Source organism: Pseudophryne corroboree, chromosome 1 (genome assembly GCF_028390025.1).
Source record: "Pseudophryne corroboree isolate aPseCor3 chromosome 1, aPseCor3.hap2, whole genome shotgun sequence".
NCBI classification, from domain to species: domain Eukaryota; kingdom Metazoa; phylum Chordata; class Amphibia; order Anura; family Myobatrachidae; genus Pseudophryne; species Pseudophryne corroboree.
Genome location: NC_086444.1, coordinates 264578438 through 264592334, shown reverse-complemented (window position 1 = coordinate 264592334; position 13897 = coordinate 264578438). Strand labels below are relative to the sequence as shown.

Genomic DNA, 13897 nt, shown 5'->3' with positions numbered 1-13897 from the left:
CTCGTGCAGTGATGCCCATATATCTGTCACTAGCCATATCAATTATGGATGTCTGAGGGCTCAAGCAAATAGTTGTTGATCATGAAGGTTGTCAGCTCTAGCAATCCACTAAACCTTCTGTTAACTGAGGGTATTATGTGTGAACATCACTTATACATAACTATAACATAATCATAACCATAACTGAGAGCATGGAGACATAGATTTGGCAGAAAAAATATATTAACTATTTATTTAAAATATACTAAAGAAGAGAGGAAAATGCATGGTGGGAGTACCAGTACAATCCAACAATGCACAATAATCTAACAAATCAAAAACAGATTCCGTATCAATCGTGCCTAGAAAAGCAAGGGGTCTCGAGCGATGTTCAAGACATCATTGAAAGGCTGGTTGACCACAGAACAAAATTCCAGTGGTATAGCATCATTAATAGATCACCATGGTGAGTAAGAAAGAGGCAGAATGAATCTAAATTTGAAAGGAGTCTACTTGGGAACAACACCAAGGGAGAAAGGACTAATCCCTCCAAAGGCGGTTCCATGAAAGGACCAGTCATACGCGCCATCTTCACCTCCTTCTCTACCTTCTCATTCACTTTAACCTGGAGCTGCATCGCAGACCAGAGGTTCTGAGTGGATGCAATGTGAACTGCACCAACGTTGGGCAAGCAAAAACTGAAATGAAAACCAGCAAATAACAACAGAGCATCTGAACTATTTAGGTACCAGTCCAACCATTTAACCATAACACCCAAACAGACTGCTGAAGGCTCTTTACTTAGCACCGCTGTTGCCCACTGGCTTGGATGGTTGTTGTTTACCACCTAGCCAGAAAAAGTTGGAGACATGGTGGGCTCCACCACAGTGCAAGTAGAAACAGTGTCAAAAACAGCACTACTGGCGCTGCAAACATGACATATTATTAAATACAAAAATGTCCTTTATTAGTCAACTGTGTGGAAATGCCACCAGGGCCCTGGCCATAACATGCTGGAGGCACCTCAGATGCTATTCACTGACTTTGTGTGACCTCAATAAACACCTCCAAAACGTTGCATCCAAAATTTCTAGTTGTAAGCACGCCATACATACCCCCTAGAACCTCGCTGCATACTTGGATTTGATATGATCATATTAAGGTGATCAGGTGCTCAGACGCAGCTGCTGCTGCTAGATGGGTGCTGGCCACGACCTAAATGTTGCACGGCCAAGCCACCTACTGATAACCCAGCACGGCAAGATGACTGCCTGCCAGATCCAGAGTCAAGAAATCGTCAATCACTGCGGCAGGTGTGAATGGAAAGCCCTGATGGATGCCTGGACGGGGATAAAGGGGCAGTCCTGAATGAGGGAAAGAGAGGGGCCCAACTAAGGTAACATGCAGGGAGTGCTGCATTCAATGCAGGTGGGGTATAGGTCTGTGCAAACAAGAAGGCAGAGAAAAAATAATGTGAAGAGAATATTGAGGAGGTGAAAGGGGAGAAAAATACAATACAATGAGAAAGGAGGGAGAAGAGAAAGATATCAAAATGCAGAACAAAAAAATTGACAGTAAAGGAACACAAGATAAAAAAAAATGCATGAGCAATAAACGTACAAGTGCAGCACTTGGCTCTTCCAGAAGTTAGCAACAAAGAGGCCCAGAAAGCCACAGCCTTAATGTTATAACATTAAAAACACACACCTTAAACTGATAGGACCACAGAGAACGTGATGTACACACAAGCCTGCCACCAGTCTAGAGGTTTAAACTACCTCTTATTGTCAATCACTTGGTATATATAAATCCAAGGCCATAACTGAGGAGGGTGTTTAATGGGTCAATTTCCCTGGCTGCCAGATATGAGGGGGCAAATCTAGAGAATTATTGCAGTGGGAGTGATGTGTGTGCTGAAGTCGGGTTGTGAGTGCAGCTGCTGGGAGTAGTGCATTGGAGCAATGCCTGGGAGATGAGGAAGAGTGGTGCTTGGGGAAGCAGCAGCAGTGTGATGATGCCAGAACAGCTCACAGGTGAGAGCTAACATCCGCAGCACTGTCACTGAGCAAATCCTGTAGGGGAGGGTGGGGGAGGGGCACAAGGGAGAGGGTGTGGGGGAATCAAGCACACTGAGCAGAGGCTGGGGGGAGGAGCGGGCACAAGGGAAATGGTGTGGGGGAAGCGGGGACACTGATCAGAGACAGTATATGGGGAGGAGCGGACATAGTGGAGATTGTGCGTTGGGATGTGGGGACACTGAGCAGAGACAGGCTGCAGGGGGAGTGGGCATAATGGAGATGGTGAAGGAGAAACATTTACACAGAGGAGGGGGGGGGCCACTGCAATAATGACCCATCACCCTGTGGAGCACTATGTGTGCAGGTGCAAGGGTGTGAATGCAGCTGCGGGGAACAGCACATGTGAGAACTGGCCAGAAGAGAGGCAGCAGCAGGGTGATGCCAGAGTGGCGGTGACACTGGGAAGGGTGACTGTCATCACTATAGATATCCTGTAGCATAGATCCTGTGACTGGCACACTAATAACCCCCAATTTTACAGCCTCCTCCCACCCACATCACCCATACACCCAGGGCTGTAGCTAGCTGGGATACGCACCCTGGTCTGGGCTGCTGCCATTGCCGACCACAGCCAGGGGTTGCTGGCATTGGGGAGGGGGGTTCAGGTGTTGCAGAAAGGGTTTGTTTTTTGGGGGGGGAGCGGAGGGAGGGGAGTTGGGGTTGTGCGCCGTATTACTGCCTTGCCTCGGGTGACTAAAACCTTAGTTTTGCCACTGCTAAATATAACCTTTTGTGTTTTGGTTTTGGTTCTAATTCCACTTTCGGGTTTTGGTTTTGGCTTGGTTTAGCCAAAACCAGCCTTTCGTGTTTTGGTTTTGGTTTTGGATCTGGATGATTTTTGAAAAAAACATAAAAACAGCTAAAATCACAGAATTTGGGGGTAATTTTGCTCCTACGGTATTATTAACCTCAATAACAATCATTTCCACTCATTTCCAGTCTATTCTGAACACCTCACACCTCACAATATTGTTTTTAGGCCAAAAGGTTGCACCAAGGTTGCTGGATGACTAAGCTAAGCGACACAAGTGGACAACACAAACACCTGGCCCATCTAGGAGTGGCACTGCAGTGTCAGACAGGAGGGCAGATATAAAAAAAAAAAAAAAAGGCCCCAAACAGCACATCATGCAAAGAAGAAAAATAATTGCAATGAGGTAGTTGTATGACTAAGCCAAGCAACACAAACAATTGGCCCATCTAGGAGTGGCACTGCAGTGGCAGACAGAAGGGCAGATATAAAAAAGGCTCCAAACAGCACATCATGCAAAGAAAAAAAAGAATTGCAATGAGGTAGTTGTAAGACTAAGCCAAGCGACACAAACAATTGGCCCATCTAGGCGTGGCAGTGCAGTGGCAGACAGGAGGGCAGATATTAAAAAAAGGCCCCAAACAGCAGATCATTCAAAGAAGAAAAAGAATTGCAATGAGGTAGTTGTATGACTAAGCCAAGCAACACAAACAATTGGCCCATCTAGGGGTGTCACTGCAGTGGCAGACAGCGGGGCAGATATCAAGAAAAGGCCCCTAACAGCACATGATGCAAAGAAGAAAAAAAGGTGCACTGATGTTGCTGTATGACTAAGCTAAGCGACACAACCACCTGGCCCATCCAGTAGTGTCACGCAGTGGCTGAATGTCGAGAGTGGGCCGCAATTGTTCAGTCTACTGAAAGCATCTCCAGCACGCTCCAGTCACTTTTAAAAACAATCTGCAATTGGTGGACTTATACGGCAGTACCCCAGGACTAATACAGCAGTACACCTGGACTCATACGGCAGTGTCACACAGGATGGCAGTTTTCAAAAACTAGGCCCCAAACAGCACCTCATGCAAAGATGTTGAAGAGGTGCAATGAGGTAGCTGTATGACTAAGCCAAGCGACACAAACAATTCCAACTGAAATTATACGTCGAAATCACTGGAATTATACGTCGAAATCACTGGAATTAATTGGAAAATCACTGTAATTATACGTTCAAATCACTGGAATTAATTGGCAAGATCACTGTAATTAGTAATTATACATCCAAATCACTGGAATTAATTGGCAAGATCACTGTAGTTAATAATTATACATCCAAATCACTGGAATTAATTGGCAAAATCACTGTAATTAGTAATTATCCGTCCAAATCACTGGAATTAATTGCCAAGATCATTGTAATTAATAATTATACGTCCAAAGCACTGTAATTAATTGGCAAAATCACTGTAATTATACGTCCAAATCACTGTAATTAATTGGCAAAATCACTGTAATTATACGTCCAAATCACTGTAATTAATTGGCAAGATCACTGTAATTAATAATTATACGTCCAAATCACTGGAATTAAATGGCAAAATCTTGCTATCGCCTGCCTAGTGAAGTGGAATCTAGATGGGATTTTGTACCAGGGACACAATACCTCCATCAATTGTCTAATAGCGGATACCGGACACACGTCTAACACCAACAAAAGTGTCAAGGCCTCAATTATGAGGGCTTCCATTGTCATGTGAAGCTGAACCACTAGTCATGAACATAGGCCAGGGCCTCAGCCGTTCCTTGCCACTCCGTGTCATAAATGGCATATTGGCAAGTTTACGTTTCTCCTCAGACCATTTCAATTTCTTTTTTTGGGTCTTTTTCCTGAACTTTGGCTTTTTGGATTTTACATGCCCTCTACTATAACATTGGGCATCGGCCTTGGCAGATGACGATGGCATTTAATCGTCTATGTCATGGATAGTGGCAGCAGCTTCAGCATGAGGAGGAAGTGGTTCTTGATCTTTCCCTATTTTATCCTCTAAAGTTTTGTTCTCCATTATGTTTCTGGAGTTATATAACACAATATGTGGCACAGGAATGACTGATGGCTGATGGCCAGGACACTACCACTGGTCTAATGCAGCACAACACAGCAACACTGTGAGGGACTTGTTGTTGTTGTTATTATTATTATTATTATTATTATACTGTAGCAGTGGACATATAGCAGCAGCGTATACCACTGTGACTGCCTGATCACTGGAATGACTGATGCAGCACAACACACCACCGCTGAACTGATGCAGCACAACACACCACCACTGGACAGCACTGGACATATGGCAGCAGAGGACACCCCCACTGTGACTGATGCAGCACATGGAATGACTGATGGCCAGGACACTACCACTGGTCTGATGCAGCACAACACAGCAACACTGTAAGGGACTTGTTGTTGTTGTTATTATTATTATTATTATTATTATTAGGCAGCAGTGGACATATAGCAGCAGCGTATACCACTGTGACTGCCTGGTCACTGGAATGACTGATGGCCAAGACACTACCACTGGTCTGATGCAGCACAACACAACAACACTGTGAGGGACTTGTTGTTGTTGTTATTATTATTATTATTATTATACTGTAGCAGTGGGCATATAGCAGCAGCGTATACCACTGTGACTGCCTGGTCACTGGAATGACTGATGCAGCACAACACAACACACCACCGCTGAACTGATGCAGCACAACACACCACCACTGGACAGCACTGGACATATGGCAGCAGAGGACACCACCACTGTGACTGATGCAGCACAACACACCACCACTGAACTGATGCAGCACAACACAGCACCACTGGACAGCACTGGACATATGGCAGCAGAGGACACAAGCACTGTGACTGGACAGATTCAGCACAAGCCACGGACACTAAGAGAACGGAGACACATCCTCTCTGTACACTCTCCAATGCCGGAGTGAAAATGGCGGGGACGTGCGGCTCCTTATATGGAACCCAAATCCCGCGAGAATCCGACAGCGGGATGATGACGTTTTGCCTCATTCTGGTTTCCGAGTCAGGCGGGAAAACCCGTGCCTGGCTCGGAACCGGACTCGAATGGTGAAGTTCGGTACGGTTCGGTTCTCTGAGACCCGTACCTGCTCATCTCTAATTAAAAAATTTTTTTTAAATCCCATTTCTTGTCATCATATCATTATATAAAAAAATTAAAACCGATCTAGATAAATATGTTCTCTTATATAGGATATGACGTTCAAAAAATAATTTGTAAACTTCACATCCATCTAGCAAACAGTATTAATCAGTGGAAGCTTTGATGGATACTAAGGAAAATTCTATGGTAATGGGAAGGTTTGTATCAGCTGCGTAACAGGGCTATGGAGCACCCTGTGCTGGCTCCACCCTGTAAGCACATGACATAATGATGCTGCGCAGATGAGGGGGGGGGCGCTGGCATCGAGAAGTGCAGCACTGCCCGGAGGCTCTGACTGCAGGGTGTCTCTGGGGGCACTGCTGCAGTGATACTGACTGCAGAGTGCCATTCCCGGCATCAAGCTAACCATGGGGCAGCAATGGTACCTTCCCCAAAGCCCTGTACTCTCTGTGATGACACCACTTGCACACCCCTACTTACTCTACCCTGGTTTTATATATCATTTACACAACTTTTACTTCCCAACTCCATCACTTTGCCCACTGGTTGAACGTTAAGAATTATGTGAAAAGCCTTTCATTCCTGCTGCCTTCATACTTCTGGGTAGCAAAGGTCAAGCTTACCATACAGCATATACCTAATCATTTCTCAGTTATTGCTTTTATGGAAGGTTATGAGAGTTTTAAAACTTTCCAAAAAAAAAGGCCTGAGAGCTGTTAACCTACCAAAGAGCGCTAGTGCTGCAATTGTAACTAAAGCAACTTGCAGAAAAGTCACCACTGGCCAACTGAACTTAATGATAAATCTATGCCAGGGTTTATTAGATGTCAGAATGTATCCCATCCCCGCATCATGGACAAGGCATAATATACAACAAAGAGATAGTTCAACTAGAAATTATTTCTGGCCAATTAAACTTGGCACTGTTTTTCCAGTATAAGAACAAGATATCTAAGACCACTGGAAAACAGGGGAACTGCCTTTCTGGTCTATTTCACTGCATCAATAAAAACATGTTTTGTTTTTTTAAGGTAAGAAAAGTCTTGCAAAGCTCTGACAAATCCAATTATTGCATGTTGTGGAAGTAATCACATTGTGACACAACTAATGCCACTCAGCGTTAAGCCAAACCCTTTTGCTATTGATTCTTTCTAAATGCTCCCAAAATGCATATTCTCCTTCACACAAATTTTAATTCTTTATCATTTTATTTTTTCTTACACAAATCATCCTTTCCAAGTGTCAGTGTTGCTGGCCGGCAAATGTTGCTCATTCAGGGCATATTAAATATGAAAACTGCGACTCAAATACCATTGTATAATGGAATTTTCTGTAATATGGGCTATTTCACAGGAACTGAACTTTCATCAGATGTGGTAAATGGTAATTGTATTTTCTCCTTGTTATCCATGTCAGTATTGTATTTTGCTACAAGTATCTTGCTGTGGTATTGTCTCCTAATATACCTGATTTATATAATCAATTTCAAACTTGAATATGCAGCAATTAACGGAATGATAAACTTTCCATGTAGAAAGAGAGAAACTTGTTTACTCCAAGTTTTAAAAAGAGTCTTATTCCAGTATTATATGATACTGTAAATAATATACAGTATTTAAATTCATTGAAAGGTGAACAGCAGTGACTGCATACCTCCCAACATGACCCTCTCCAGGAGGGACACAATGCTCTGTTCCTGGACTTTTCTCTTAATTTATGATTGCCATCACCTGTGCTGAAACACCTTTCTTATCCATTAACCTGTTCAACACAGGTGCCAGCAATCTTAAATTAAGAGAAAAGTCCAGAAGCAGAGCATTGTGTCCCTCCTGGAGAGGGACATATTGGGAGGTATGTGACTGTATACTGAAAAACAACATTTCAGTACAAAATATTAATGATAATAAGATTTAAATGATGTTTATCCTAGTTTGTATGTTGGAAAGACATACAATGACACAAATTAATAATCAGCTTCTCTACATGTAATATTTGGGTTTACTGTTTACGTATGTTATTCTTTTCATGACATATACATGAATATATATCCCCCTTGAGATTTTTTGTTTAGCAGTCCCATAGCTAGGTCAATAAGATGTATAATAAAGAATATAAGTTGTATAAATGAAAGCTCAAATGAGACATGCAGAACAGCCAAACGTTACATATACACCAATAAGGAATAAACATATATAAGCTCTCAAGTACCTTGTTCTAGTCGGTAGAAAACTTGATCCATTACCGGCAATGTCAGTTATTTACGTATATCTTCAAGTTTCATTCTTACAAATTCACTGCCCACAAAGCAAAGAGAGGTCAGCTTAAAGCCCGACATTTTAACCAGCGTGTGGGAAAAGCAATAAAATGGGAGTAACTTTTAGGTAGGCTAGCTCCTTCATGTTAGATGTCATGAGCTGATGTCGCTGCATGTTCTGAAAGGCAGAGTCTGATTTCAATTCTATCTCAGCAGCCCTGGTTCAATGTATTCCACAGATGAGAAGCAGTCGTGCAGCCTGTCTGAAATCCTCTTCAGAAGGACATTGAAATTCACAGGCAGTACAGACTTCGCAGGGTATTCCCACACCATCCACAGCCATGCGTTTATAAAGCGTACCTCTCCCACTTTATTGATTACTGTCAGCAATCAGCTTTTTTTCATTCCAATTAGCACACTTATAGCAGCCAGACTTCATGTTGATCCCTATTTGTGCCCTTCAGACTTGTCCACGAACATATAATTGAAATACATATACGGCACGTCACTTTCTTTTGATTGCTTGACCCACTATAAAATTAGATTGAAAGAACTTAAGGATTGATTGTACCAGGAAACTGATACCACTCACAATCCTGTCGCCTCTGTCAGTGCAATTGTATGGTAAGACACGCTGAGATTACAATTACTTAGTGGATAGTACTCATGTGCAGGGATGTGACTAATAGGGATACAGCACGTGAAAGGTACTGGGCCCAATACCCCTAGTGGATACAGAATATATGCAGTGTCCTCACATATTTATAATAGGATGTCTATGCTATTAAATACTGTTCTTGTTCAAGGTACCAAATGTCCTTTACGTAGTACTCAGCTTTACTGCTCTGTGTTATCATGCATTGCATACAAAATTATGGATGCTCTGTAGCAAATTTTGTACTGTGTAAAGCACATAGGAGTTTGTTTACAAAGCACAAGACATAGGCACTTCACAGAATCATACTGTTGGATTATGTGTGACCTATCGCAGGTGGTATAGCTGAGTCAACGTACACACCAGCAGATGCCCTGAAGTCACTGAACAGCCCAGTCAGTACTTAACATGTGGAGTGCTTTATTTAGCATTAACTTGAATGTGCAGCCATACTCACAGTTATGAATGTAACAGACTCTCAGCATGAGCAGAGCATACAGACCACCAGACGGTGACTGTGGTAGAGTTGCAGGATGCAAGCGGTGAACAACACTGTGGATGCAGAATATCGCAGGGCTAAGTAGAAGATGTCCATGTACCACTGTGGCACTTGAACACGTATACATCTTGGTTAGGGATTGCAGTGTCCGAAAAGGAGCCAACATGGAACCTACGCTGGCTTCAACATCTCTTTGGTGGTGCAGTCATTCTCTTTTTGAGCTGGTGTGCCAAGATTTAAAACCAAAGTAAAGACTGTGTAGGGCATTTTGAGGGGCGAAACGCTGGGTTTGTTATTTTAATTTTGATTGGTTGTTGCAGATTGAGGGGTGTTGGCAACCTGCATCTAGCTGACAATCTGGAAAGTTCTTTCTCTTTCTAGTTTGATTCATTGGAGAGATAAGTACGGTCTTGTTGACTGTATATTTTTTGCACTGTACACTGCCTTCTTTCCCTGTTTCATTATAACTTTCTCTTTGACTTCATAAAACCTTCTCTTTGCTCTCCTCTCATTCATTTCTCTATTTTCCTTTCTTCTTTTTTACTTGTTTCATGGCAAGTAGGCCTCGACATGCTGCAGGGGCGCCTGCGCGCTATGGGGATGCCAGCGTAGGAGTGACATTGCCCCGGGTAGTACCAACCCGAGAGGCAGGGTTCCAGTGGGGCCGGGTGAGAGTGCGGCCACCGGAGTCCGTGGTCGCACTAGGCCCCCTCGGCTAGGAGTGCCTCAGCGTCACCACCACGGCGTGCAGGTCCTGGGCCGGATAGCGGTGCGGCGGCTGTACCTGGCAAACTGGTGTCTGAGCCGGGGGCGTGACGTTCCCGCTCGGGGGGAGCTAGACATTCTCTCACGGCTGTGGCGCCGCTGTCTGTGAGTGGCACAGCGTCTCCCCAACGGGCAGGGGCGCAGCCAGCGGTGAGGTCTCAGCGTCCGCCGGCAGAATCACCTGCACGGTCCAAGTGCGCCACTGGGTCACACCGGCGATCTGGGGTCTCAATGAGGTCCGCATTAGCCGCCGTGTCAGAGGGCATAATTGATGAGGACTCAGGTAACAGCCCAGGCCTTGCTAGCCAGAGGGACGCAGGCCTGGATAGGAGCCAGGTCTCCTCATCATTGGAAGTTAGTGAGTGCCCTAGCAGGATGGCTGGAAGGGCTGATGGGGCTGAGCCGACTGGCCCTGATCACAGCGTTTCCAGCGGTCCTCTGCGGGCACTAGTAGGGAACGTGTTGCCCCTCCTGCTGGAGTGAGGTGCAGGGTTTCTACTAGGGGGTTCAGTGTACATAGGAGTCAGGTTAGGGTAGCTCAGCTGCCTCAAGTATGGTGAGGCAATGCGAGGAGTCAGAGGAAAGATAGGAGGCAGCAGCGTTTCAGTCATGCCCATGCCGATGCTGGCATAGATAGTACCTCTGGCTCTAGCGACAGGTTAGGGTCCATTGGCTTGCTTCCTACTGGTGGGAGTCGTGGTTACACAGTGTGGGGCAGAACCCATGCAGATGTGGTTTGGGGGGTTGCGGGTCCCTCTGCGGTAGATGGGCTTGATGCGTCAGCTATTTTGTCAATCTGCACTGCTGTAGTGTCTGCGGTTGAACCCCTGATAACCACTGGGGTCACGCTGGCTCAACGTCAGGTGACGTAGCATCCTTGGCCGCATATATTTCGCAGACCATCGCGCCTTCGTTAGCTGGTATTGCCGGGGTGCCCACGCAAAAACAGTCGGCCAGGTTTGCTTCTGGGAAAACATAGCAGATGGGGAAGATATGTCTTTTGTTTCCTCAGCTGTCACGGCTACCGGAGAGATGGAAAGAGCATCGGCTGGTCAGAGTCACGGTAGCTAGGTCGGTTGCGGTGTTGTGGATGATTGACCTGGTGAGTCTTTCTCTGATCCCAATTGGGTTGATTTTTGCTAGTAGTGGTAGTGGGGTGTCCTCTGGGAGCCAGGCCTCTTCCTCAGTAGATAGTGGTTCACAGGGCAAAGGTTCTGGTAGGCGTCGCAAGAAAAGACAAAGGCATAGGGGGTCAGATTCTTCCTTGGCTTCCACGTCATTGGAGGATAGGTCTTCTTCCGACGGTGGGGTACACAAGGTTAAGAAGAGGAGGCGGCGGTCTCGCAGGTCTCCTGTCTCTGACTTTTGTCAGGTGTCCGTCGAATCGGACACTGTTACCTACGCAAACACGGCTGTGCAGCTTGGTCTGCGGCCTCGGGCTAAAGATAGGATAAGGAAGGGGTATTATATCAACATCTTTGCCCTCACGAGCGACGATAGAAAAGCATTGCTGGTGGCTAGAAAGAAAGGCACAGGTAGAGACGATTCCTTTAGGTCCTATCATAATTAGTTGCGGGGCATGTGCATTTTATCGGCCTGTTATTTGGAGACGTGGCCGGACAAGGCTATGAATTTGGTACGTTACCAGTACTTGATTCATCACCTGTTTTCCTCATACAAAGGTTTCGCTTGGTGAAAATATGATGAGCATTTCAGACGCAAGCAGCACGGTCAGGAGATTTATGATTTCGGTAAGAAGGACGTGCAAGTTATATGTTGAAATCACTCAGGCTGCGGGTGCGTCTAGTGAAGGGGGTGCTAAGATCTGGTCCAAACAGTCTATGAATCGACAGTATGGGAACCGATCGGGAGCCTCAAAGGCTGGTCACGGTGAGTGCTTTGCCTATAATAATGGGCAGTGCACTTTGGGGGTGAAGTGTCATTTTAGGCACTCCTGCATTAGATGTGGGAGTGGCCACGCCATTAAGGACTGTCCCAAGCCCGTTGGTGGGGGAAGTGGAGCCACATCCATGGTGAGGCAAGGTTGCGGTCCCACGGCCCCCGTTGTTGGGTAGGACTCCCACCCCGATTAGATTAACCTCCCTGCTTCCTTGGTTACAGGCATGCCCATCTCAGGTGGATGCAGAGTTTTTGCATTCAGATTTTTCCGTGGGGTTTACATTGCTGATTTCCGGGTTGGATAGGCAAGGTCCTGTTAAGAATCTGCAATCAGCGTTGGAATTTCCAGGTATCCTTAAGAAAAAAGTTCAGTCAGAAGTGTCCTTGGGCAGAATGGTTGGCTCTTTCAGGGTTACCCTATTCCCGATTTGGTCCTGTCACTGGTGGGTATGGTCCCTAAAAAAGTAAAAGGGAAATTTAGGCTCATTCAGCATCTGTCTTGCCCTAGGGGAGCTTCAGTGAACAATGCCATTGCAGACGAACATTGCCGGTGTCTTATTTATCTTTTGACACTGCTTTGGATATAGTTCGGGCTTTCGGTCATGGGGCTCTCATGTACACGATGGATATTGAATCTGCTTTTCGATTACTTCCTCTGCATCCGTCTGCTTTTAAGTACATGGGTTTAAGTTGGACGATGGGTTTTACGTGGATAGGTGCCTGCACATGGGTTGCTCTATTTCCTGCGCGTATTTCAAGCGTTTCAGTATCTTCCTGCAATGGTGTTTGCTGGAGGTTACTGGAGAGGTCGGAATAACCCACTATTTAGATAATTTCTTGTTAGTAGGTCCGCCAGGTTCAGATCGCTGCAAGGGGTTGTTGGAGAGTGTGCTAGAGCTCTTTGCTTCTTTTTGGGGTGCCAATTGCTAATTTTATTTGTCTTGGCGGCGGGTAAGCTTTCTCTTAAACAGTCCCAATTTCTTTTGGGTTTGTTTAATTTTGCCTGGAGGGTGATACCCATGGAGTATTTTGCCGGAAGTTGGAGAGGGCGACAGTGGGTGTTAGGAGGCTACACCATTTTTTGTTTGTCGCTGGAAATCCGTAGGGACCTGTCCATCTGGGACAAAATTTTATTTCAGTTTAACGGGGGGGGTGCCTGTGGCAGGAGCGGTGGTATTCATGTGACCGGCGGTCTGCTGACCGAAAGTCACATGACCTCCTCCACCATCCCGCCGGCTCAGTATCCCGATGGTCGGCATGCCGACCAACAGGGACTATTTCCACTCGTGGGTGTCCACGACACCCATAGAGTGGGAATAGAACCCGTGGCGACCGCAGGTCGCCACCGAGCCTGCAAGGGGCTTGCTGCACTCGCCCCTCCCCGCCGGAATCCCGGCGACGGTATGCTCCCGGGATCCCGGCGTCGGTAAGCTGACCGGCGGTCAGGAGACCGCCGGTCAGCCATACTACACCCGGCAGGAGGTAGCCATTTCTAACACCGTTTTGCAGTTGTTTACCGATGCAGCGGGGGCCTCAGGGTTTGGGGCCTACTTTGCCGGTGGATGGTGTGCGGAGCAGTGGCCTGAGGAATGGGTGCGGAGTCGGATGATAGGGAATATGCTTCTTCATGGTGGCCAGAGGGTACTCGGGCGCTTTAGGTATAAGGTGTTTCACCGAGCTGCTGCCTTAAATTAGGGGGAGTCACCCCCACAAGGTAGGTAAGCAAAAGAAAGTGGAAGGCTGCGCTAAATGAATATATTATGACAGTAATGGTATCTTATTTGGGGGGGAGACTGGGGCGCGAACCTGGTCCTGTATGGCAGGTACATTGA

The 13897-nt window shown here is 46.0% G+C and overlaps 1 protein-coding gene across 1 annotated transcript in view; it reads right to left on the bottom strand.

Moving 5' to 3' along the window:
* Positions 1 to 8699, bottom strand: part of CTXN3 (cortexin 3) — a 46307-nt gene extending 37608 nt beyond the window's left edge. The window contains exon 1 of the mRNA XM_063964249.1: positions 8202 to 8699. Coding sequence (XP_063820319.1) covers positions 8202 to 8232 — 31 coding nt within the window. The 5' untranslated portion in view covers positions 8233 to 8699. The remainder of the gene's footprint in view (positions 1 to 8201) is intronic.
* Between the last annotated feature and the right edge of the window lie 5198 nt (positions 8700 to 13897).